Source organism: Aricia agestis, chromosome 2, assembly GCF_905147365.1.
Source record: "Aricia agestis chromosome 2, ilAriAges1.1, whole genome shotgun sequence".
NCBI classification, from domain to species: Eukaryota; Metazoa; Arthropoda; class Insecta; order Lepidoptera; family Lycaenidae; genus Aricia; species Aricia agestis.
The window spans coordinates 13,360,774-13,388,408 of record NC_056407.1 but is presented as its reverse complement, the minus strand read 5'-3'; the positions used below and the strand labels follow the sequence as shown (position 1 = coordinate 13,388,408).

Genomic DNA, 27,635 nt, shown 5'->3' with positions numbered 1-27,635 from the left:
AGGAAATGCAAATTATATGAATATTTGCATGTTTCACACACACAATCAGCCGCTATAAGGAAAAAAAGGATCAAAATTTTTTATTCCAATCCCGGTATTGCTAGAGTCAATTTACTTTCTCCCTTTTTGCCATAAGATTCTGGTAGACCTATAATAAAGAGTGTATTAATCATAAAGGTCTGATTACACATACCTTACATACAATTTGATTGGCCGAAAGCACTGTCTTGCCACGCTTTTCGGTAAGTGTAATTAAGCCCTAAGGTACGTTAACCTAGTATTTTACCCTTTTTGAGTTGATATTATGATTTAAAAATGTTATTTAGTTTAGGTTTCGGCCACAGTGTTTGAGTTAGGGCCCCCGCACACGGGCCACCGTGTGCGGGGCCACAACCACAAAACGCCGCTAGCGGCATATTTCCTGTAGTTTTCATACATTTTTTTAGGCCGGTGGCCGCCACACGCTACAACGATTCACTTTACGACCAATGAACTGGCTTAAAACGGCGTTTCGTATCCGGTATATGTTTATTTTTCTCTATGCGGCGTTTGTGGCTGTCGCGTGTGGCCCGTGTGCAGTGACACTTTTTTATCACAAACTAACAGTAATAATTGAGCTAAAGACTAAATAATGCAGCCTACAGCTGCAGCCGTGTAAAATTTTTAAAACTTGCTATAATTATCACGAAAACCCCATGTTTATGTATATCCTCAATTAAAACACATCAATAATAATGATAACAATAAAAATATTTTTATTGTGGTACAATAAATAAATAAATACTTATGTAATTATAAAATCAAAGCTGGCGATTATCACCACAGATACTAATCAGAGTAAATGAGTAATCCCTGCGTTGAAAAGGCAATACGGTACTTTTATAAGGCTGCGTCGAAATATTAATTGTTTCATTCCATATTACTCCTTCCCGGGGTCGTCCGCGTCACCAATACAGTGAGTGTTTTTTTTTATTGCCAGTTTGGTGTAAATATTACATTTGAAAATAAATTTCGTAGTGTAAAAACTGCTTAAAGTAAGCTTAAACCTTTCTGTTCAGCAAATCATCATCATTGTAAAAACCTATAGAAGATCAAGGCTCTTAGGTGACTTTGGCTGCCTGCACAATGGACGGATCAATAGTGTACTTTCGGAGCCGTTGTCCCCAGAGGCAATAAAATTATATAGTTATTTGGATCTGTCCCTTATGTAGGGAACACTGTATTCACCTATGAGGCTGACATTAACACTGAGTGTTAAAAGCCTCTGTAAAATACCTAAAAAGATTTAAAAAAAAAACCTATAGAGGTTTACGTTCGTGACTTTCGTTTATTCTATTTTATTGATATTGTAAAAATATTATAATAATATTGAACTTTACTTTTTTCATAGGTTTCTTAATGATACCTAAAGGATGATGGGCATTTTGGTATAATACGAGTATGGTCTCAACAAAGATAAGTGAACACCCTACATTTACGCTCACAGTACGTGGGTCACACTGAAAGTGTTTAGAACTAGCTAGTTAGAAACATTACTAATGAAAACTTTTTTTAAATTACAATTTTAGAACTCTTTGGTAACATAATCTGGTGTATTACATTTATTTGTCATTCGTTTTGGTGAATTGGCGGCAAATCTAAAACTCTTGTTACACGTGAAAATGAACATAACACGAGAAAATTTTCAGTTAGTGATTTTTTATGACTTTCGTTGTGGGCTTACTCAATAACAAAGCTTTGATAGGCTGCTATTACCATTTCATAATGAAGCCCCATCTCGTGTCACTATTTACAATTGGTTTAACGAGTTTAAACGTGGACGTAGCAATCTCACTGATGATTCGCGTGAGGGACGTCCTTTAACAGCGACTACTGAAGTTAACATTAGTGTTGTGCGACGCATGATAGAGGGAGATAAAAGAGTGACCTACCAGCAGATACGGGCAAGCCTAGGCATTGCTATGAGTCAAGTTCAACAAATATTTCATGAACATTTAGGCGTCAGAAAGCTTTGTACCAGATGCATTCCCCATACTTCAATCGACGACCAGAAACGCCTTCGCATGGACTGGTGTCGCCAAATGTTAGATAAGTTCAACGGCGGTGACTCAAATGCTGTATTTGACAACCTCACAGGTAATGATAGCTGGATATATTGCTTTGAACCCGAAACCAAAAGACAACCAGCTCAAGGGGTGTTTCCTTTCGAGGTTTGGCCAACTAAGGTAAAAAAAAAGAAAAGAAGAAGTCAAGGCAAAAAGATGATTGCCTCATTATTTGGTCGGAAATGTAATTTTTGAAAAATGTGACAGCAGCGCCCTCGAAGCAGGACACTCCTTCACCATAACAATGCTTCAGCGCACTCCACGAGACGGACTGTTGAAAATTTGACTATGGCACGTGTTGAGATATTGAGTCATACGCCATATAGTCCTGGCCTGGCACCCTGCGGCTTTAATTTATTCCCAAGAAATAAAGATAAAATTCGAGGTACTCGCTTTACGAGCCCTGAAGATGCGACGAAGGCGTACGAAAATGCCACAGAAGAGACCCCTAAGGAAGACTGGGCCCACTGCTTTTTTCGGTGATTCCATTTTCAGTGTTACCTAGGTAGTAGTTTAACCCCTCCCTCATACCGCTCATCCTTGGACGGCGGATCAGGTAACGATGCGCGGGTGATTTTCGCTCTCTCTTTCAATCAGTCAGTCGTTCGCTTACATTGTCTGTGTCAATTCACAACATACCTTAACTAATTGGTTTAAATCCGGCCAAGTGCGTATCGGGCCACGTGCAATATAGGGTTCCGTAATACCGCTAGTTTTTGATGATTTTTGTATGATCAATGAATGTACATATTTTATAACGTTTTACACTACTAACAACATCATCTCGGTTACGTTCAAAGGAATTTGAACGAAAAGTTCCTTTATACTTCGACGAATACATTTTTGTAGTTGATCGACTATTACCTACTCAATAACTTATGAAGTCTTCTTAGCCGTGATAATTTCCTTTTAAATTCAGCATATTTCCTACTCCCTTGAATTTTTTCACATTTCCAGAAACAACTGTTTGGCTGGTAGAAGTGGGGAACATTTTTTCCACTTTAAAACTTAATATTTCACAAATGGATCCCTAAATCGGAAAATTACCTATGAATACTCATAAAAAAAAAACCCTATTCAACGATACCCCACACGGTGGGGTGGACGCGAAAAAAAAATCATCCCCACTTGTTGTGTACGGGAGGTACTTTAAAAATATATTTTTTAAGGTTTTATATAACATTTTGTCGGCATCATTAATATGTGCATTCATGCCGAATTACAGCTTTGTAGGTCCTATAGTCTCTGAGCAAAACCGTGGACAGACATACGGACAGACACACGGACAGACAGATGGACAGACGGACAGAAAGACTGAAACTATAAGGCTTCCTTGTTGACTACGGAACCCTAAAAATGATCATGTTATAATATTACGTGATGTTATCTCATGAAATGTACAAGCGCTGATGTCACTTTTAACGTTTAACTCAAAAAGTACAATGAATCTTGACAGCGCCCTATTGGTCATTAATGTACATGGGTATACCTTCCAAAAAATATACAATCAATTCTTGTTGAGCCCTATACCAGAGCCCATACATTTTCGCCCATCATCATTTAGGCCATTTACGTCATAATATTTTTTAATTTCTATAAGTACACTTATTTTAGCATCGACTCAAGATCGTTTGTAAGTAAGTAAAGATCTTTCGTATCCTCTATGAATATTAAAAACATTATTCATTTTATATTTCCTTAGTGTAGCGACTTGTATAAGTGAGAGGAAATGAGAGCGCGAGCTTTAAGCGTAAAGCACAGCTTAGCTATAAAGCTTAGTCTTTGTCGTTCGCTCACGTTAAAATTTGTTATTATAATACTTTAAAAGCTCAACGACATTGTATAACAGCTATCGAGCTTTTTGTACCATTGCAAGCATAACATAATATATTTAAAGGTATTATACTCATTTACTTCAAATTATTGTATTTTAACTACTCAGTTTATGTATCTATAATGTTACATCTGCCTATGAAATATAACTTTGCCCTTAGTGGAATGTGTTATTAGAAATAATAATTATAAGTACTATAGTTATATTAAATGAATAGTAAAAGAAGTTTGCTTGAATGAATTAATGGCTCCAAAACTACTAGACTAATTTTGATGAGGCATAGACACAAAGTTGTTGATGGAAATTATCATCATTATTTTTTATGAAGTGATCGGTGATAGAATGTAATTATTTACATAACGTTTTACGCTTCTTCAATTACTTCCATTTAATGGTAACAATGCAATGACGACCTCTGTGGCTCAGTGGTTGAACGCATGGTCAACCCCGGTCGTGGGTTCTAAACCCGCCGATGGAATAAAAAGTTTTCAATGTTCCTAGGTCATGGATGTATATTAAATATGATATTATATGTCATACAATAAAAATCTTAAATAAATGTACTTATAGTATAAAGATATCTGGGGGCACGGGAGTGCCCCCGCCAAGATGAGCCAAGCGAAGCGCGCAAGGGCACTACCTACCTTTTCTCGAAACGTTTCGTCGTATTTTTGAACCCTCGTAACTTTGGTTTGAATAATGCCAGATAGTTGAATTTTTTAAGATATAATGACATGGGTATAGTTATTAAATGCGCAAATTTTGAATATCGTAGCTATTATACTTTAGATTTTATAGGTGTCCAAAAATCCACAATATGGTCACTGACTCACCGATCATCAAAACTGTTAGGGTACTTCCTGAAGTTTTAGAAGGCTGAAATTTGGTATGTAACATAATATTAGTACTGAAATAACATAAAAATTATCAAACCCAACTTAACCTATATCCGTACCATTATAGAGCAAAATTAGGCAAAAATTTGTGTTTTTTGTATGGGAGGCCCCCTTAATGTTTTATTTTATTTTAATATTATTATTAAATATTAAAGTAGACATATAACTAAGGACTTTGAGAAAAATTCAAGTACCTACCTGTTGCCATTATTGATATAGAGCAAAAAAGGCCAAAAAAATCACGTTTGTTGTATGGGAGCCCCCCTTAAATATAAATTTCATTTTGTTTTTAGTATTTGTTGTTACAGCGGCAACAGATATACATAATCTGTGAAAATTTTAACTCTCTAGCTATTACCGTTCTTAAGTTACAGCCTGGAGACAGACAGACGGACAGACATCGAAGTCTCAGTAATAGGGTCCCGTTTCTATCCTATGGGTACGGAACCCTAAAAAATGAACTAAAAGAAAAAACCACGTAAACCAGCTTACAAAAAGAAATGAAATCCCACCAAAAACATTTTCATGTAAAAATGTTGCCAAGATGAGAATATAATATTATAGTTCGTCGTGTCAAAAAGTAGTGAGATCTCATGTAGAGCCAAGTTTCTAACCTTACATACTCAAAACTAAATCTAAAAACCTTAATTTTACCCTAAAGCGCGGCAAAATATTTGATAATAATATTATAATGTGTCAGCCGCACGAGAAGAATCTAAAAACTCTACATATTAGTCAAAATCGGTGGCTTGGCCATTTTGTTATTCGCCAGGGCTTTGAACTTAATATACAGTAACTAATGATAAATGGACAGATTTTTGAGTGACAAGCCTATACATACGAATTATACTCTTTTATTTATGGTTGAAGTCTGTTGACAACAAGTTGACAAATTGAAAATGGATTATAGTTTTTTTTTATTGAATCTAAGATACTATTAGACAATGCTTACACGGCCAGTCTGAGATCAGCTAAGTCCCAGAGACAAGAGTTGAAAAAAAATGATAAAGTCAATATTTTTTACAAAATATAGGTAGTAGTCCTAATGTCGTTGAAACTGAGGTCGAATTTCGACCATTGGGCGATCTCTAGTAATTTTAACTAGATGACACCAGCAACGCAACTGCGTTGCGCAAAAATTCGTCGGGAACCGTACATTTTCCGGGATAAAAACTATTCTATGCCCTTTCTCAGGAATCAAAGTATCTCCATGCCAAATTTCAGCAAAATCGGTTCAGCGGTTTAAACGTGAAGAGGTAACAGACATTCAGACAAACAGACATACATTCGCATTTATAATATTTGTATGGATATGGAAGTATGGAAGTATGGATATGGAAGTATGGAAGTATGGATATGGTTACGTAAATTTCTATAATATGCCTGATTAATTTTCTCATTACAGACACCGCTAGAATCTGGTCATCATGACAATAGAATCGGTGGCAGAAGCATATAACGGGAAATCCGTTTTCCTCACTGGCGCTACTGGTTTTGTTGGAAAGGTAACAGTTTAACACTTTTTTGAAGTATACGCACAATATACCTAAATAAGTTCTACGAATCTAGTCAATCAAGCAAAACTATGCAAAATCACGTCGCACATGTTAAGCTAATTTGATTTAAAGGAGCACTGCTGAGTGCTGAGTGCCTTAGTGCCCAGAAGTATTGTACCGAAGAATCTTGTACCTATCGTAATATTTATCTATAATCTACGAATAATAAATAGTTTTTATTATTCGTAGTCTATAATGTATAAACATAAGTCGGGTTTTCCTTCCTGACGCTATAACTCCAGAATGCACGAACCGATTTCCACAGTTTTGCATTTGTTGGAAAGGTTTCGGGCTCCGTGAGCTCTATAGAAAAAAAATATCAGAAAATACTTCAAGAGAAAAGCAGGAAAACAGCGAAAATCATTTTATGGCAAAACAAAGTTTGCCAGGACAGCTATAGTGTTAAGTATAATTTTTTTAATGAAACATTTTTGAATATATTTTACTTTTCAGGTTATGTTGGAAAAGCTATTGTATAGTTGCCCAGGACTAGAAACGGTCTATATTTTGATCCGAGAAAAGCAGGATCAAAATGCAAATCAAAGATTAAAGAAAGTTTTCAGCGAGCAGGTTCGTTTTAGAATACATCAATTTTAACAAAGATTTTTTTTAATGAATCAAAAAAAAAAATACATTTGGTTAATATAAATACCCATATTTGGACAAATAAGTGATGTGAATTGATTAAAGGGGAATAAACAAAATGTTGAAATATATTATTTTTATTACAGCTATTTTCAAGATTAAGAGAGCACAACCCCAGTGCGCTTGATAAAATAGTGCCAATCGTTGGGGACATATCGGAACCAAACCTGGGACTTAAGCCTAGTGATGAACAGCTCCTTATAGACAAGGTCATTTTGATGTTTTTTCATAGAAACTCAATAACAGTCCATAAAATATTATTTTTTGACTGCAACAAACGAAAAATGTTTATGAAGAAACCCTAAACTATTTTGCGTAGGGGACATTTTCTTAAAGGTACGAGTTGAAAGCCGGAGACATGAAGCGGCAGCAGACGACTTATCGTCGCGACGCTACGCTACTGGTATATATTACATATACATGAGCCAAAAACTTTGTATCCCTTTTGACGAAAAATGGAGAAACGTATGTGAATGAAATTTTGCACAGTTATAGTTTATATGGTGAAGAAGTGCATCGAGCTAATATTATTTTGAAATTATGCTTTTATCATACTTTTTTTTAACAAATAAAATATTACACACACTACAACACGCACACTCAAAAAGATGATAGATTTTTAAGTGACAAACCTATACATACGAATTATACTCTTTTATTTATGGTTGAAGTCTGTTGACAACAAGTTTACAAATTAAAAATGGAATATAGTTTTTTTTATTGAATCTAAGATACTAGACAATGCTTACACGGCCAGTCTGAGATCAGCTGAGTCCCAGAGACAAGAGCTAAAAAGATATGTTAAAGCTACGAATAATAAAAATTAAGGAAAAGTAACTCCGTCAAAAAACATGCTCCACAATACTTTTCAAAAAAGTGTACCTTCGGTACACATTTCAATACATTTGCAATATTTAGGTGACCTTTAGCGGTACTAGGCTGACGTTACATGACAGATCAAAAGGAACCAAATTTAAAACGGTAATAGTATGGGAGTTACGATTCCTTAGTTTTTATTATTCGTAGTGTTAAAGTCAATATTTTTTTTACAAAATATAGTTAGTAGTCCTAATGTCGTTGAAACTAAGGTTGAATTTCGACTATTGGGCGATCTCTAGTTCATAGAAATACATAGAAACTAGTAGTGTCGCGACGACAAGTCGTCTGCTGCCGCTTCATGTCGCCGGCTTCCAACTTTTACCTTTACGCAAAATAGTCAGGGTTTTTTCAACTTCAATTATTATTATTCAACAAACAGGGTATACCTTAGCAGTGTTGCCAGATGAGGGGATTTCCGCCTAGATTTAGGGGGTTTTCGACCAAGATAGTGGCAAAATAGGGGGATTTCCCCTAGATTTAGGGGGCTTTCGACCAAGATAGGGGTAAAATAGGGGATTTCTGAGGGGAAATCAAATAAGTTCAGGGGTACGTCGCCGAGACCATTTGGCAACACTGTACCTTAGTTAAAAAGTACCTTGATTTGCTACAACCTAGAAGGTAGGAAGTACTGAAGCGGTTTTGAAGTAGAAACATACATCGTGGTACAGAAACAGAAAACGCTGCGTCTCCGCTTTTAAAACAGATATGTTCTTTATATTTTCAATCAAATAATGTATGAAATATTATAGGTCTCGATTGTCTTTCACGTGGCAGCAACGATAAAGTTCAATGAACCGCTGGAAACAGTCATGAACGTGAACGTTGCCGGCACTGCTCGAGTCCTCAGCTTGAGTCGGCGACTCAGAAATCCTCAGGTTGGTAACAATTTAACAGAATATACGAGCCGCCATATCGAAAAAGGTGTTTAAGTAAAAGGTTGTCCAATAGAGACAATTTTGAATTTAATTTGTGGACGCACCCTTTCACCTAACATCGAACTGCTACTGTCATTTTACTCATTATAGTTAGGGAAAGGAAGAGGGGATTTCAGGACTAGTTTGAGCGTGTCAGATTAAGCTTGTATAGGCTTCCGACATGTGTCTAGTCATCATGGTATAGAAATCAGATTTCTCACGTGGTGGGTTAATTTTTTTTTAAATATTGAAATGTCATCGGATTTGTCAGATTAAGATAGAGGATGTTAAGCCCCCGAAGAAGCTTCCATATAAAGCACTGACGATTCAAAGGTAAGGTAAGCCTGTAGGGACATTTTAAGATATAAAAAGATAAAGCTTCATATTTTCCTAACTATGCTTCGCAGATATTTTATTTTGCACTAAACTAAATGATTTAGTCCTTGTTGTCTAAAATATAATAATAATTGACCGAAATAAGCAATTTTCTCAATATACATATTTTCTTTTTCAAAACTTTAAAATGGCCAAAGTTTCTGAACCCACCGCTGAAAAAGAAAACGCTCTTATTATTTTTTTATCAGTTTTACTTAATGTAAAAAACCTACTAGGTCTCCATGATGCTCGAGTGACTACAAAATTAGCACCTTCCCCTCCCCTACTATTAGACATAACATTTTTATCATGGTGAAATACACGAATGAACAACGTCTGCAAATCTTAAAAATTTATCACAGAGATTCGGAGCAGGCAATCAGCAGCCGCTAGTTTAAGAGCGTTAACTCCGATTTTCGATCGTAATTCTCGCCCTAGCAGACAGACAGATGGACCATGATTATAGATTATTTTTGGCCCAAATTAGAAGATATTGACTTGGACAGCATGAGGTTTCAATAGGACGGCGCACAGTGTGATAAAAACTTCGATTTTGTTTCACAACGTTTTTCTTTCAAAATACTATGGTTGATAGCTATATAAACATTAGAGTAAAACTCCGAGATCGATATTCTTTGTAGTTATTTTTTTAAAGAGTGTCAAAGTTGGCGTTTTTCTGGGTAAAAAATTTGCATAAAAATTAATAAAAAAAAAACTAATCAAGTAACATTAACTTTGTTTATACCAATTAAACAAGCACTTAATACTTGACTTTTTCTCCGAATTTGGTTAACCTACTGTGATCAAGTAGGCAGATATTTATTTATTTAGTAATTTTAGTTTTTTATTTTTTATTTCGCGATTAGATCGAATTAGAAAAAGTTTTAAGCATGAAATGATAGTGTGAGTAATCCTTTATCAATGTTATCAAAAATCACACTCTAATAACCTCTGTGTCAGAAGTTATATCCAATTCAATTTTTTTTAAATAAAAATTCGGATTTTTTATACCTAGGGTTGTCACTAAAGTTGATATTTTATTTTCCCCGACTACATTAGAAGGTGATTACTGATTATATACTGTTTGAGCATATAAAATCATTAATTTACGTCATATTTTTTCATTTTTTAGATTTTTTATTATTAGACCTACCTAAACGTGATCCTGATATTTTTTGTATAGGATATCGATTGCGAATTTGCGTATCAACCGGATAAATTAAATAAGAGACCTTTAGTGACAACCTTAGGTACAAAAAATCCGATTTTTTTTTAAATTTTTTTTTAAATACGATATAACTTCTGACACAGAGGTTATTAGAGTGTAATTTTTAATAACAGTGATAAAGGATTACTCACACTATCGTTTCATGCTTAAAACTTTTTCTAATTCGATCTAATCGCGAAATTTAAAATAAAAAACTAAAATTACTAAATAAATAAATATCTCCCTACTTGATCACAGTAGGTTAACCAAATTCGGAGAAAAAGTAAAGTATTAAGTGATTGTTCAATTGGTATATACAAAATTAATGTTACTTGATTAGTTTTTTTTTTAATTAATTTTTAAGCAAATTTTTGACCCGGGAAAACGCCAACTTTGACACTCTTTAAAAAAATAACTACAAAGAATATCGATCTCGGAGTTTTACTCTAATGTTTATATAGCTATCAACTATAGTATTTTGAAAGAAAAACGCGGTGAAACAAAATCGAGGTTTTTATCACACTGTGCGGCGTTACAAGTCACACAGAACACGTTACAATTGATTTATTAAAATTTAAAGAGCAAGTTTGATGAGTGCGTTATCTCAAATAATAGACCAGTCGAATAACCGCCTCTTTCGTGCGATTTAACGCCTCTAGATTTTTTTCTTAAAGGCTGCGTCAAATCGTTGGATAAGCCGACATAGTTTGAAGATATCAGAGCCAAAATTAAACGCGAAATAGCCGAAATGTGTGGCCGAGTCATATAATCATCGCTGCAAACGTGCCTGCGGTGACCATAATATGAGCGAAGTCGAGTTCCATTATTTTTTTATGAAATAAAGGGCAAACGAGCAAACGGGTTACCTTATGGAAAGCAACTTCCGTCGCCCATGGACACTCGCAGCATCAGAAGAGCTGCAAGTGCGTTGCCGGCCTTTCAAGAGGGAATAGAGTAATAGGGGAGGGTAAGGTAGGGAAGGGAAGGGAAGGAAATAGGGGAGAGTAGGGAAGGAAATAGGATAGGGGATTGGGCCTCCGGTAAACTCACTCACTCGGCGAAACACAGCGCAAGCGCTGTTTCACGCCGGTTTTCTGTGAGAACGTGGTATTTCTCCGGTCGAGCCGGCCCATTCGTGCCGAAGCATGGCTCTCCCACGTTAATAAAAATGTTTTCATTGTATTTCAATTCAATACTCAAATTTTTGAAATATCTCAAATGGTTTTAATTTTATTAAAAAAAAAGTTGTTTAAATATATAAGGGCGGGGTTTCCTTATTGGAAACCCCGACCTTATATATTTAAACACCTTTTTCGAAGGAGTTAGTTTTATGTCTGCACTCAAAGTAAAATTGTAGAATGAAGTTTATAAGAACATCCATTAAGTGAATCTTACTTCCCAATGTGTAAAATGTAGAGCCTAGGTATATTTCGAGCTACCTATACCGTAAAGAGTAGCTACAATAGAACATCTAGACGAAGCCCGCAACTCCGCTGCGACGAATTTCATTTATCGCGTGGAAACCGTACATTTTTCAGAGATGTCCTTTCCCAGGATCCAAAGTATATCCGTACAATATTTCACCAAAATCGGTTCAGTGGTTTTGGCGTGAAGAGGTAACGGACAGACAGAGAGACGCACTTTCGCATTTTTAATATTAAGTACGGATTGTCATTTTAATTTTTCCTGTAATTCCTAAATATCATTAAATAAATTTCAGGCTTTCGTATACATGTCAACAGCGTACAGTTATACTGACAAATATATCGTTAACGAAATAATTTATCCAGCGCCTGCATCTTTGAAAGAAGTGAAGAAATTGATTGAAATCGGAATTAACGACGACCAAATCAAAGAACTGTTAAGTAAGTAAATGATTTAATCGTATTTTGATGAAAGAGTGGCTGTACCCATCCCGCCTTGAAAAACACTTCAAAGGTGTTAAAAACACAATAAAGGAAAACTATGAACAAATAGGCGGTCTTACTGCTGACAGCAGTTTCTGCCAGTCAACCTATAGTTAACCGAGGTATTAAGTATCCACACCGCCCTTTTTTCCATATAAACGTTGTCTCCTGTTTCCTCCCTGGATAATGCTAGTAGAGTTATAATTTTTTTCTGAATATTACGGCCACTAATACAATGTCCCTATGTTTGCTTTTTTTATAATTTAATTATTAAGTAAGATATTTATAAGTTCAAAAACCCAAAAAAATGGCCAGATTTTCCTCTGTGTTCAAACATCCAGAAAACAGATTTGGCTACATTATACAAAAAAAAAAACATAGGAACACAGCTCAAGCCTTTCTTTAATCTTTAATGAAAAAAGTACTTAAATCGGTTAAGTTTTGGAGAAGGAATCAGGGGACAGCGAATCGTTGATTTTCTGCAGTTGTTTCTATCGCGTTCTGCGGTATAGGCTTGAGGTAAGGGAGACAGCTATAGATATTACACGTACGTTTTTTTTCATTTCTCTAGCCCCTGGTGTATCCTCTTAATAAGAATTTACCTGATGTCTGACAAGTATGATGGGATCATCATACTTGTCAGACATCAGGTAAATCCGACGCATGGATATGCGTCGGATGGGCATGTAAAAAGTCGGTCCTGCGCCTGATCTCTCGCCAGTCGTGTCGGTCTTCTGTCCCACGGGGTTATGAGAGTGAAAGGAATAGAGAGTCCTCCTTTGTAATGCGCACACACTTAGGCACTATAAAACTACTTCTGCGTCTGGTTTCAATGAAACTGGCCACCGTCACCGAAACCGTTGTGGTAGTATTATATTATAATAAGAATTTAATTCAAACTATTTCAGAAGGAAGGCCAAACACATACACATTTACTAAAGCATTAGCTGAAAATTTGGTCGCCGATAACCACGGTGATATACCAGCCGTGATCGTCAGACCAGCCATTGGTAAGTTTAAATTGCCGTAGCAACTTGATTTACTTAGTAGCCTCAACATTGCTATACTACTCTAAAAGTACCTAGCTGACAAGTTTTCTCTCGCATGTACTACTGCAAAACTAAAGTAATTTTTACAATGGTAAGACTTAGAATGCAAAAACATGATAGAAACGAGGCACTACTTAGCAATAGTAGTAGAAATTGAAATGTCGAACAACGCGCGGTGTTTTTCAATTTAGCATTTTTAAATGCATCCTTGCGTTGTACATCTCATCTCGTGTCGGTGTAATCTGGGCATTATATTTCATAAATCATTTAAGAAACGTTTCATTTGATACTCGATTTACACTCGCGCGCGAGCCACGAGGCGAGCCGCGAGACGCGCCGCGAGCCCTGAGTGTAAACTCGAGCTCGCGGCTCGTCTCGCGGCGCGGCTCGCGGCTCGCAGGGCTCGCGTCGGGAGCGATTTCCAAAGGAGCTCGAGGGGGATGCGAACCTTGTGTTTACACTCGCGCTTCGACGCGAGCCGAGCCACGAGGCGCGAGTATAAATCTCGTATCAAAGGTCGAGGACCTACCTTTATACGGCCTTTACACTCGCTCTTCGTCTCTCGCCTCGTGGCTCGCCTCGTCCCTCGTGCGAGGCTCGTGTTGATCAATGGTTAATAAGTTGCCTGTATCCACTCGCGTGCCGAGTTCAGTCGTCTTTGAGCTAGCAACAATGGAGGACGTCGAAGTAGCTGGCGAAATGTAGCCATGAGAGAATTTTTCTTATTTTTTAATTCTGTTTGAGATCTTCTTGTGACATTTAGCTTCGGGGTCCCAAATTATTCGTTCTTTTTCAAATAGTTCTATGAACTTAAATGTTTCGTCTTGCGACCAATCCATTATACGATGCGTTTTTGTTTTTTCGTATTTAAAACTAAACACAACCTACGCGGCATGATGTAGAAGCCAGAATAAAGTGGGAGGGCGAATGTAAACACCCATTCGCGTGCGACACGAGGTCCTTTGACTCGTGCCCCAAAAGCCACGACTCACGAGCGTCTGTTCACACTCGCACCTCGCCCCTCGCCTCGTCCCTCGCCTCGCGACTCGTACGCGAATCTAAATGGGCTATCAGGATTTGACGTCACAACTTCACAAGTTAGCACGGTACCTCATTGAGCGTAGGCGTAGTCATTACAATAACGAGGGTTGACGCTCTCGACCGCCAGGAGTCAGGCGACAATTAGTAATGTAACATAGTCAAATATTAGTATAACGTCTATTTATAATTAATTAATAACATTCAAGTAAATCGGTATCCTTAAAATTAAAAAAAAATTGTTCAGCGGTTTAGGCGTGAAGAGGTAACAGACAGACAGATAGACACTTTCGCTTTTATAATATTGGTATGGATTTTTGTGACATCAGTATATTTTATTCCTCTTTTTCAGTATCACCAAGTGAGTCGGAACCTCTCGTGGGATGGGTGGACAACTGGTTTGGTGGTACCGCACTGATGACGTCGATAGCCAAGGGCCTGATCAGAGTGATTCTGGGCCAGCCCCACTACAACATAGACTTTATACCGGTGGACTACGTCTCGAATTTGACCATTGTTTCTGCAGCTAAGTGCAGAAGGTATAGTAATATCATCATTATACAAAGTATTATTATTTTTAACAAAAAATTAAAACCGACTTCCAAGGTAAAAACAATAATAACATCCTTATAATATGAACTTTCTAGTTCAAGGCACTATTAGATAGGAAAAATTATTTAATACTTTTTAGTATTAAATAATTTTTCCTATCTAATAGTGCCTTTTTCTGTATTCGGCTCTCAACTAGGTATTTCTGTACTCAATCTTCATCATTTTTAAGCCCTTACCAGATATAGCTGAATCTTCAGTCTGCCAGAATATTTGAAACTTTTGTAACTGGCACCGACTTCAAAATTATGAAGATTGAGTACAGAGTTTTTTTTTGTCTTTGACTAACCGTAATCGTAAACTGAAGTCGTTTGCATAAAAAATATATTTTAAGACCTATTATAATACTAATTATCCTAAAATTCCTAATCAATCTGTTTCAAGTTTGTAAACTTGAAATAGATTGATAGTTAAGTAACTAATTATTATTATAATTAATGAAATACTCTTATTAATTAAATATTTGCAAAGAAATGCTAAGACTACGACTACCGCGAAACATGCCAACTTTGCCATATACGAGTAGGATAACTTTGCCCAAAGATCCATTCTTAAGCAAATCTTTGATGTACAAAGTTATTTTAATGTTATGTCAACATTTGTTTAATTTGGCAGAAAATAGATTATATGACTGGTAACATAGAGAATGCCCCGTATTGCTAACTTTATCCAGTAAGTTTTTGGAACTTGTGAAAAATGGTACGTATTTTTGCGGGCAAATTGTGGTGCAGATTTGTAAGTGAATTGTGCATGATGGTGAAACCACAGGTTAGTTTGCTTTTGATATATTATAGAATAATATCTATAGAGTATTATAGTGATGATGTAATTAATCAGGGAATTATAAAATAAAACTTATGATGGTGGGCAAACTAACCCAGCAGTATTCCGATCATCGATTGACAACATTGCCCGGTATCAAAAAATCCTTAGGGTGGTCAAATTGGACATTGTTAAATACTTTTAGTAATTTAATAAAAATCGATGTTATTTTTTATTACTGTATGTGTTGCTCAGTAATAACTAATAAAGCAACAATAACATACCATTTATTTATTTAAATAGAAACATTACTTCTTGTATTGTTAAATGCTAACTTATTTATAATACTGTCGTTATATGGTTTATTTCAGGCAACATCTGTACCAATAGCCTCCACTAACTGCAGATAAGACTCGTATGTCGTACCCATAGCTGGGCACCGTTAATCAAATAGTTAACTTTGTTAATCGTTAATCCGTTAAAAACAATGTTAGCTTCGTTAAACGTTAAAGCGTTACATCTCAGACGAATTAACGCAAGTTAACGTTAATCGTTAATCCGTTAATTTGTAATATGGCCTTGTTGTAACTTATATCATTGCGTTAGTGTACATACAAAACCTGTTGGTTTAAGGTTTTGGAAGTAAAAATGTTAGGGACAAAACAAATTACTTCTATAATTATTGTATTCTACCTAACTAAATTATACTGCACTCTTCTTTATCAACATGCAAATATGATTTATAATAACAATAAACAAATCACTCTCTCTTTATAGAAAGAGTGATTTGTTTATTGGTGCTTTCGCACCGGCGCTGAGTAATGAAATGATAAAACGAAACAAATCTCTTCTTACTCGTACGCGCCTGAAAATGTATCTAGTATCATAGAGTAATAAATATATTACGTTTTTGTTTCACTCGCTGTTGCCGTGCCGCGGCGCCGCGCCGCGCTGCCCGCCCGCCTGGCACTTGTCGTTTCATACTAACTGTCTGAACCTGTTTTCGCGCCGCGCCGCGGTGCCGTGCGGTAAAATGGTAGGCATTGGATTAACTATTAACGGACTTATGCATATTAACGGAAGTTAACGAGTCCGTTAATATTTTTGAAAGTTAACTTAAAAGTTAATCCGTTAACCAAAATGTTAACTTCGTTAATTAACGATTAACGGATTAACGAGTTAATGCCCAGGTATGGTCGTACCTATGTGAGAGCGAGTCACAACTTCAACAAGCTATGCCGAGATTACGATCTTGATGTATTCATTACTAAAAAAGCTTGAGCTGTAAATTTTTTGACAACTTGATTTCCTAAATTTGTATCTGTTCAAACCACAATACTATGGTAAATTGTACGATGTAGTTAGCATGTTCTTCTTTTTGGTTTTTGGTCAAACTATCCTTTAAAGTTTAAACTTTTTGCTTTACTTGTTTTTGCTATAATATATCTTACTTAAAAACATCCCTATATCTAATTAAGACCGTTCACAATATGATGTATTTAATTGTTTCTGTTACTTAGAGGTGAAAACTTGTAATTGGCTTTCTGATTCACACATAAAATTGTCACTAATATTACTTAGCTGTAAGTTTTCCGTGTTTCTTATATGAATAAATAAATAAAAAGATAATTAAGTAATTTTATAGATATGTGGCAGCCCTAGTACTTTTACAGACCAAAATGCAAATTGTATAGAAAAGGAAAAAAATGTAAGGGTAACATTGCCCAGTCAATTTAGTAGGATATTATTCGCGATATCCTTTAAATGTCTATAGTAAACACCATCTTTTCCAAAATTCTTTTACTGGATTTTGATGCACCTGCGCAAAGTTCATAGTTGCGTGAAAAATCAAGGTGGGCAATGTTGGCTACAAGTCCAGGTAACTTTACCCGGCATGAAAATCAATCATAAATTGAATTATATGAACAGAAGTAATGTTTTCGACATTCCTACACCTGCACATGTAGCCTTGTAGTTGCAGAGGGCAAAAAAAAACTTACACTTCTATACATTTTTTTTACAAGAATTAAAATTATTTGAAAAAAGCTGGCAAAGTTGGCATGTTTCGCGGTATTCTCTGAACTTACGTACTTACGTACCCAAAGGGTAAAAACGGGACCCTATTACTAAGACTGTATGTATGTCTGTCTGTCTGTCTCCAGGCTGTAACTCAGGAATGGTAATAGCTAGAGAGTTGAAATTTTCACAGATTATGTATATTTGTTGCCGCTGTGACAACAGATACTAAAAACAAAATAAAATTAATATTTATGGGGGGCTCCCATACAACAAACGTGATTTTTTTGGCCTTTTTTGCTCTATATCAATAATGGCAACAGGTACTTGAATTTTTCTCAAAGTCCTTAGTTATATGTCTACTTTAATATTTAATAATAATATTGAAATAAAATAAAAAATTAAGGGGGGCTCCCATACAAAAAACACTAATTTTTGGTAAGCGCCCGGCCTAATGGCGTATCCACACATGCCGCCGGCTTGTACCGGCGGCACGGCCGGCCTCGAAATTTATATTTCGAGGCCGGCCAACTGTTTGACGCGGAAAATGTATGTTACCGAAATAAAAAATAAAAAAGAGACAAAATAAAAATAGAATTTAACAAGGGCACGGGCCACCTAGGCCTGTGGAAATGAAAAAAAAAAAAAACTTATCGCTAGCGGTCATTGACTTCCTGTCAAAAACTTGTCGTTCTCCATATAAACCGCGATTGACAATGAAGTGTCAGATGTTATTTGTAAATTTCACGGAAACCGTAGTTTATTGTAAATTTCACGGAAACCGTACATTTTCCTTAAAAACAAAATAGCCCACGTCCCTCCACGTGGTCTATTCTATAACTATGCCAAATAATAATATAAAATATGCTTTAGCAGTTCGTGAGATAAGCCCTTTTAAATTGTTTTCTCCGTTTTTTTCACATCTTCATCTATTTCTTCCCTCCTATTGGTCGCAGGGTGATGCTATATAGCCTAAAGCCTTCTTCTATATCTAAGACTATCCAATACAAAAAGATTTTTTCGAAATTCGAACCAGTAATTCTACAAATTCTTCAGCTTTATAATATTATAAGTACATAGACATGATTTTCCCAACTATACGCCTGCTATTTATACTCGTAACGAATGGTAAGTCTTAGGAAAAAAGGTGTGAATATATTTTTTGTAGATAATTCTATGATCTACATACACTCTTGTCCTACCTATTCCGTATTCGTACTACCGTTCCGGTTCCGTAGTCAAATGGCAAAAAACGGAACCCTTATAGATTTGACGACTTCTGTGGCTCAGTGGTGAGCGCGTTGGTAGCTCAAGCCGGAGGTCGCGGGTTCGAATCCCGCCGACGGAACAAAAAATTTTTCAATGTTCCTGGGTCATGGATGTGCATTAAATATGTGTATGATACAATAAAAATCTTAATTGTATGTATAGTACTAAAATTAAATATAGGTATTTCCGTTGTCTGTTACCTGTAACAAAAGTCCTTTAGATACTTGCACGGGGCCAGACTGACGTGGTGTGAAGCGTCCATAGATATTATTATTATTATTATTATTATTATAGACGAGTTGCCAACCCCACAAAACTTGATTTTACAGTTCTGATGAAGTCCAAGTGTACAACTGCTGTACGAGCGGTGAGAATCCTCTCACACTGGGAAAGCTCACACATCTCGTATTAAATTATACTCGTCTTAATAAATTCAGTAAGTAAATTCAGGTTTTAAATTTATTTTAAGTTAAGATTTGGAACGCAGATTATTGATAAGCGTTTCTTGTGTCTTTTATTCAAGCATGCATAATACTAGATATTAAAATATTATATGTATACATCACTGTTAAAAGAACACAATAAATTCGTATGAAAGACTACTAGGTCCCTACTAATAGTCGGAATTCTCTATCATCCGTGTCCCGACTATAGTTTAAATACGACAGTCAGGGGCGTAGCTACCGCCGTATCAACCGTATCAATTATACGGGGCCCCCGACCTACGGGGCCCCCCAGGTGCGTAAGCAAAAATTAATAAAACTTCATAATATTTTTTTCAATTTCAGAAATGAGAAAAATAAAAAAAGTAATAATTTCTTTTTTCCCGAGTAAGACCATGCGCGCACGGGCAACTTAGTTGCTCGGCGATTTATTTGTCTCTTCCGAAAAAATAATTGCCATGTCGTCGGGGTGCGCGCACGAGAGCGACAGCAACCCGACTTTTTTCAGTTTTTTCTTGACAGTCATCAACATGGATTTGGTCGAGACGGCTGCAGTGGTCGTTGCACTCGCTATAAAAAACCGAAGAAAGCGTCGAAAAATAGAATAATGGGTGCATCCACTATGGAGCGATCGGCTGACTCTCGGGAAATTTTATACTAGTTTTATGAAATTGAGAGCATACCCACAAAAAATTTTTAGTTACTTTAGACTGAGTGTCGAAAGTTTCGATGAACTGTGCAGAATCTTACTAGATTGGCAGTTTACGGCAGCAACGCGTTGCCACTTCGAAGATGTTTGCAGGCATATCTGACCTACATAATGACACAATAACAATATTATGAATTGACATTGTCTTTTGAGCTATCAAGTGGTTACGCATTTCTGAGAATATTTTGTAAGACGTTGCTATTGCTACTCTAGTATTTTAGAAACTCATTGCTGCAAGTACACACAAACTCACGCAGCGCTGGCAACTGGCCGATCGGCAACTTTTTTGTTGCCCGTGCGCGCACTTGCATAGAAACCAATAGGGAAGGAGACAGTTGCGTCGCGGGCTCTGGGCAACGAAAAAGTTGCCCAGAGTTGCGTCGCTACGTGCGCGCACTTTCATACTAGCTCCTAGACTTCATCAAGAGACAAATAAATCGCCGAGCAACTAAGTTGCCTGTGCGCGCGCATGCGCGCACGGGCAACTTAGTTGCTCGCGTAAAGCGTGTGTTCAAATTTTAAGAACTTCTATGGGCCTGTCAAACCTGTCACTATTGTTTAATGTCCATAGAGGCAGAAACTTAATAAAAACTAAAGTCATCATCAGCTATGAATGATATTATTGTTTGCCGAAAAAAGGCAAGGACTGGAGTGTTAATATATTATTTAATTTGAATTGTTTTTAAAAATGTGACAGATAGATAATAATTATGATGAATAAATATTTATTTTAATTTTATGCAAACATTTTTTCTTTTTTGAGAAATCTATACCCTTCCTAAGGGCCCCCAAACAAATTTTTATACGGGGCCCCGCCAAGGTACGCTACGCCCCTGACGACAGTATAATATTAAAAGTCTATTTTTAAATACCTTTTTGACCTGACTGTCTTATGACATTTCAAAAAGTTTATAATATGCATGTTTTGTCTCTGACACTAAATATAAAGCATAAACAAAACTCCCCAATTAACGCGAAACATATTTATTAGATTGTAAAAGAAGCTCTTATAATATTTGCGCTCAGACTTCGATCACGTATATAATATACTTTGATTATATAATCATCAAAGATAATAATATATTATCAATAGATTATACATACAGACTGTTTTCAGACAGTTATTAGAAAGAGATGTGCCTCGCTCTGGTCGCGTGTGCAAAACAGTCCAAACAGACTCCTGAATGTGTTGGGTAGCAGGTGGGATTCCATGTTGTTGAAGCATTGGGTGCAGCTCCATGCTCCAATAGCCCGGTTCCCATATATTTAATTTTTAACAATATTATGTAATGTAATTCCAATTTCTTTTATATTTTACTAACACTAGAATAAGGACATATTGTTGTAACTAACACTATGGATGAAAATCTGAAATAAATGAATTGAATTGAATTGAATTGAATTATTATGGGATCGAAGCGCTCAGATAATAATTTTATCAATTTATGGAACGAGTCTCAAAGGGTCGTATTTTATTTTCAGACGATTTACCGATGCCAACTTTGATGTTTACCAAGTACAGGTGGCTGCTCATTCTGATAACTCTGCTTCTACAAACTATACCCGCGTACATCTGCGATGTTATATACATGTTGATGGGAAAGAACAGCAGGTACATTTTCTAAAATAATTATGTCATCAAATCAATAATTTAAACATGTCCTTTGTGGAATAAAACTATGATAAAATTCGTACGCAACCGTACATGTTTTGGAATATTGATTGCCCTAATACAAAGCAAATTCCTCTAGATACAAAGTATATTCTCTAAATTTCATGAAAATCTATTTAGCGGTTTCTGTGTGAACATCCATACTAATGTTATAAATGCGAAAGTCTGTCTGTCCGTCTGTCTGTCTGTCTGTTACCTCTTTACGATCGAACCTCAGAACCGATTTTGCTGAAATTTGGCATGAAGATATTTTGAGTCCCGCGAAAGGACATAGGATACTTTTTATCCCGAAAAAATATAAATCCCGCGCGATATTTTGGCGCAACGGAGTTGCGGGCGCGATCTTGTAATATTATAAAAGACAGAGAGACACTCCTTTGCATTTATATTAATAGTATAAAAGTATAGATTTTATCTATACTTTCATTTTATTTAATTTAATATTAAAACAAAATATTTTTACAACGACTTTTAATGGTCTCTGCAAGAAAATATTAAATTATTTAGGGTATTTAAAGTTATAAAGTAATTTTTTTAAGGCCAGGTATTTAATACTTACTCTTTTTCCGTTACAGGTTTGTGAAGATGCTATCAAAGGCAGTGTTCGTTCGCGATACGCTCGAATACTTCACATCCCGGACATGGGATATCCGTGCACCAAAAGCGAGGGAACTATACGCCTCGCTCTCTGCTGCGGACAAGGAACAGTTCGCCTTCGACCCTTGCAGCATCGACTGGGACCTCTACATACCTAAATACTGCTCAGGGATCAAGAACTTCCTATTGAAGTCTTAAATCAGTGAAGTGCTAAGACCGGTTACCTATTCGTAACTTGTAGGAAAAAATATACCGTGCGCCTTTTCGTTGCCGTTGTAACAATCAGCATTGTGTATGTAACGATAAAAATCAACTTTTGTTATGAAACCACTTTCATAAACGCAATATTTAATATACCTATACAAAGTTGTCTCCCGATGCGTACAAACTACGAAAGAGTGACGTCAGTCTTTCGTAGCACTTTGTATGGAGCGTTTCGGGCAAGTCTATTTTATGAGATGTTTGAATTGTCATATCTTGGTGAATTTTTAAGCTATCAGAGTCATTCTTTCAGCGATGTTTCTATTTTTTAAGGGTCTTTCAATTACCAATAAGAAAAAAAATATAGTCATCAAGCCTATTATCAAAAGTAGACTTTGAGCATATGAACCACCGCTCAACGATTCACATGCGCAAGGTAGTGACTTTCCGCATATGAATCCTCGAACAATGATTCATATACTCAAAGTCAAACCTACTTGCTAACACTTTTAGAATGGTGTTGTCGCTGGCCCTCACCCTGCGCGCCAGAGATGTGCACCGCTTCCGCATGGTCGTATAAAAATAATCCACGCGGGTGTCGGCAAACATCCCCGACGCGCTGCAGTACCGCGGCAGCGCCAGCAGCACTCTAAAAGTTTATTGTACTGTATGCGAAGAGCGTTGTACTGTCGTTGCGTATAATACAGGCTACACGTGTAGAAGCTGGTGCAGAAAGCCCTGAATAGGGTTAATTTAACTTCTGTTGTGCAGCACGCGAACCTGCGGTCGATCATATGTATATTAGCTCTCACAGACAACGCTCTTCGCTCTCGTTCTATGTCTACATTGTCTTTCAGGTCAAAGGTTAGCCAGTGTCCAAGATATTTACTTAATTGTTAATGTGTGCCTTTAATGTGCATTTGTTAGGACGACAAAACTGAAATAATTGTAACAGTCATGATTTATTTTTGACGAGCAAAAAGTTGGCCCGAGAACACAATATGGTGTTAGTCGAGTTATTTTGAGATACACAGCGGTTTTTCTATTTCATTGGCGCGTGGGCGTGCGTTATCTTTTGAGGGTTAATATGGCAAAACTTTAGCTTACTAGATGTCCCGCGCGGCTTCGCCCGCGTAAATTAGGAATTTTACGGAAACCGTACATTTTCCCATAAAAAATAGCTCTTATGTCCCTACTCCCTTCACTTGGTTTACTCTATATCTGTGCCAAATATTGCCATAAAAATTGCTCCAATAGTTCGTAATTTCTAATATTTCCCCCGTTTTTCCCACATTTTCCTGAGTTTCTTCGGTCGTATTAGTCTTAGCGTGATAGATAGATAGATAACTCTTTATTGCTCACAAATTGGTACTATAACTAGTTCGACTAACTTAACATGTTTACAGTAAAATGTGGGCAAGGGCGGCCTTATCGCTTTAAGCGATCTCTTCCAGGCAACCCTGCGGCTATGGAGATATTACATAATTATAAGCAGGGTAATACAAAAAGTCGACAACAGTTAAACTTAATATCTAATATATTTACATGCTACAGATTATTTAGTGAGCGACTCTATTCAAAAGATGGTTACGCAGCTTTGTTTTGAAAATAGCTAGTGAACTTGACTCTCGAATGTCACATGGTAAATCGTTCCACAAGTGTGCAGCTCTCACAATGAAAGAACCCCTGAAATAGTCACTTTTAGTGAAGGGCACATGGAGTTTCTTACTATAGCCAGAACGCAGTGAACGACTTTGATCATCGTCCCGAAATTGGAAGCACTCTTTCAAATAGGGAGGACAGCGAGGATCGCACATAACATTGTACAGCAATCCGAGGACATGCTCATCCCGACGGAGTCTGATGGGCAGCCAACCAAGTCGTTTACGATATTCTGAGACGTGATCGAACTTGCGCAGTCCATACACGTACCTAATACAAGCATTTTGTAGTCTCTCCAACTTATTGAGATATTCCTCATTAAGATCGGTCATGCAGATATCAGCATAGTCTAAAATAGGTAGGAGTAAAGACTGCGCAAGCTCGACTTTAGTTTTTACAGGAAGTAGGTTCTTCCAGCGCCTGAGCGATCCCAATGCAGCAAAAATCTTACGACTGGTTTCAGTAATGTGGTGAGACCACTTAAATGTAGAATCAAAATGGACTCCAAGATTTTTAACCACATTACTGAAAGCAAAGTGATATTGTCAAATTTTACACTCAGCATAAGATCGTAGTTCAGCCGGTTAATTTGTTTAGTCCCACCAATAACTATGATTTGCGACTTTTCAGGATTGACCTTCAAGCCATGGCATTGACTCCATTGAAGGATAGTCGCAAAATCTTTATTAATTGCCAGAATTGCGTCATCAATGTCATTAGCAGAGGCATGAGTGTAGATCTGAAGATCATCCGCATAAAGATGGAACAAACAGGATAGGAGCGGGGTAAGGAAGTTAATGAAAATGGAAAAGAGGAGAGGGGACAAAACACCACCCTGTGGCACACCGGCAGATATATTACAGAACTTAGATGTGCGATCATTGGCCCTAATGCATTGTTGCCTCCCAAAAAGATAGTCCCGAAACCATTTAAGCACAGGATCTGAGATGTGTAGCGTTCCCAGCATAGCAATCAGGATATCATAATCTACGGTGTTGAATGCATTGCTAAAATCTAATAAGGCTAACACTGTAAGTTGTTGACAGGACATAGCCAGGCGCACATCATCAGCAACTTTGGTTAAGGCTGTGACAGTACTATGGCCGGGGCGAAAACCTGATTGGTAATGACTAAGAAAATTGTTGGTGTTAATGAATGAACTAAGTTGATGGTATACAATGCGTTCAAGGACTTTAGATAGGAATGGGAGAATGGAGATAGGTCGGAAGTGAGAGGGCAGTGTAGGACATTTGACTTTGGGTAAAGGGATAACCGCAGCTTTACGCCAACAGCTGGGAAAGGTACCGGAATTAAGGGAAAAATTGAAGATATGACAAATGACAGGAAGAACCACTGGTGAGCTTAGAGTAATCATTCTACGATTAATGCCATCAACACCCTCGGCATTGGACTTAATAGCCGCAATTGTTTTCTCTACTTCCTGCACAGAGATGGATCTGAAGGTAAAAGGAGATATTGAGGAATCGGAAGAAGTAGACTGCAAAAGATCTTGTAAAGTCTGTTTTTTGATAGAGGCTGGGATGTTGTATGTTGTGGTGAGGTGTTGGTTGAGGGCGTCAAGGTCAAAATTAGGAGAAACGGCGGTCTTCGTTTTGCCAATACCTAGTCTGTTAAGAAATGACCACACCTTAGCCGGATCGCCATTACTAACAGACGAATGAATGTGGCGACGCTGTGCGTCCCTACACATTCTACTGCATTTGTTACGGAGCTCCTTATATTTTTCGCGGTTTAAGTCAGACGGATTTTTTCTAAATCTAACTTTTGCTGCATTTCTTTTGTTCATAATAGCCCTAATATCATCAGTGAGCCACGGCGCCGGTAGGTGCTTTAATTTAATGGGTCGAAGAGGAGCATGACGATCGAATACTTGTACAATGAATGTGTTGAACGCTTCCATCTTCTCATCCACAGTCGGAGCACGGTAGACTGCATCCCAATTAATAGAACAGAGTTCATCTTTTAACAGTTCCGTATCTATTGTGTTAAAATTACGCTGCATTACGATACGTGGTTTAGGTTTGGGACATCGAATTTTGTAAGAGAGGAAAACTAGGTCGTGATAGGAAAACGCTTCGGCATTGAATTGCCCGTGTGCGGTAACGTGATCAGGAGAGGAAACAATTATAAGGTCTAAAAGGGAAGGTGCGCAATTTGGGAAATAATGAGTTGGATCAAGGGGAAGGATATTAAGATTGAGAGAATTTATTATGGTGCGAAGTTTGTTTGCACGCGATGAGTGTAAATAATCATTGTTTATTAAACAAGTATTATAATCGCCCATGATTATTGTGTGGTCTACGGTGGTGGCATATTTTTCTAATAATACTTCAAAATCATGAAAGTAATCTATGTGTATCGAAGGACTGTAGAACACACCTAGCAGTAACTTTGAAGAACCAAATAAAATTTCAACTAGTAGGTGTTCTAAAGATTCAGAATAATCTGAAGGAGATTTACTAAGGATGTTATAGGGTAGGTGACTCCTAAGATATATTGCCACACCACCACCTCCCTTTCCAGTTCTGTCATTTCGGATCAGGACAAAGCCAGGTAAGGAGTAGGAAGTTGAAGGAAGACAGGGCTTAAGGAAAGATTATGAGTATTGCATGGACATTTGGGTTATTTGAAAATGTGGCTAGGAGATCAGAGTAGTGCGCAGGGATGCTCTGGGCATTGATATGTACAGCATTGAAGTTACGGGGAACTGATGCAAATGCATTCTCGACAGACACATCAAGGGGAAGTGAGAGACTACTAAAACTGCCACTCGAGGAACGAGACGATGAAGTCAACGAGACGAAGTCAGCATCGCCACTATCCGACATACCATCATCGTTTATGTTATTGTTAACTAGCATTAAATGCCTAACTACTTAAAAAGTGTACTAAAAAAATAAAAATAATTAATCTATAACTAAAAAAAAAAAAAAGTTTATATTTTTTACTCTGCCTGCCTGCAGTGTTTAAAAAAAAACTACAAATTACAAACTTAATAATTAGCACATCACTAATCACTATCTATAAACCATTGACATAATTAACTACGAGTATACTATAATATACAGTAAAATTAGAAGGAGAAAAAAGGAAAAAATAAGCTGATAAAATAACTGGATTATTATTCCATTCCAATTAATTAATGATAATTATATTTATAATTTAACCAATAACGTAGCAAATAACATTAAGATGTAAGAAACAAAAAAAAAAAAAAAAACTTAAATTAAAAATGTACCGTAAATCGTAATCTGTGGCTTACACTCTTT

General features: G+C 36.8%; 1 protein-coding gene across 1 annotated transcript; it reads left to right on the top strand.

Moving 5' to 3' along the window:
* Positions 1-919: 919 nt before the first annotated feature.
* LOC121738339 (putative fatty acyl-CoA reductase CG5065) lies at positions 920-22,747 on the top strand. Its single transcript, XM_042130321.1, has 11 exons — positions 920-955; positions 6,241-6,340; positions 6,845-6,961; positions 7,123-7,245; positions 8,665-8,790; positions 12,132-12,276; positions 13,227-13,328; positions 14,758-14,944; positions 19,391-19,497; positions 21,696-21,825; positions 22,461-22,747. Exons 2-11 carry the CDS (start codon positions 6,263-6,265, stop codon positions 22,678-22,680), a joined length of 1,335 nt encoding a protein of 444 aa, XP_041986255.1. The 5' UTR covers positions 920-955; positions 6,241-6,262; the 3' UTR covers positions 22,681-22,747.
* Positions 22,748-27,635: the final 4,888 nt, after the last annotated feature.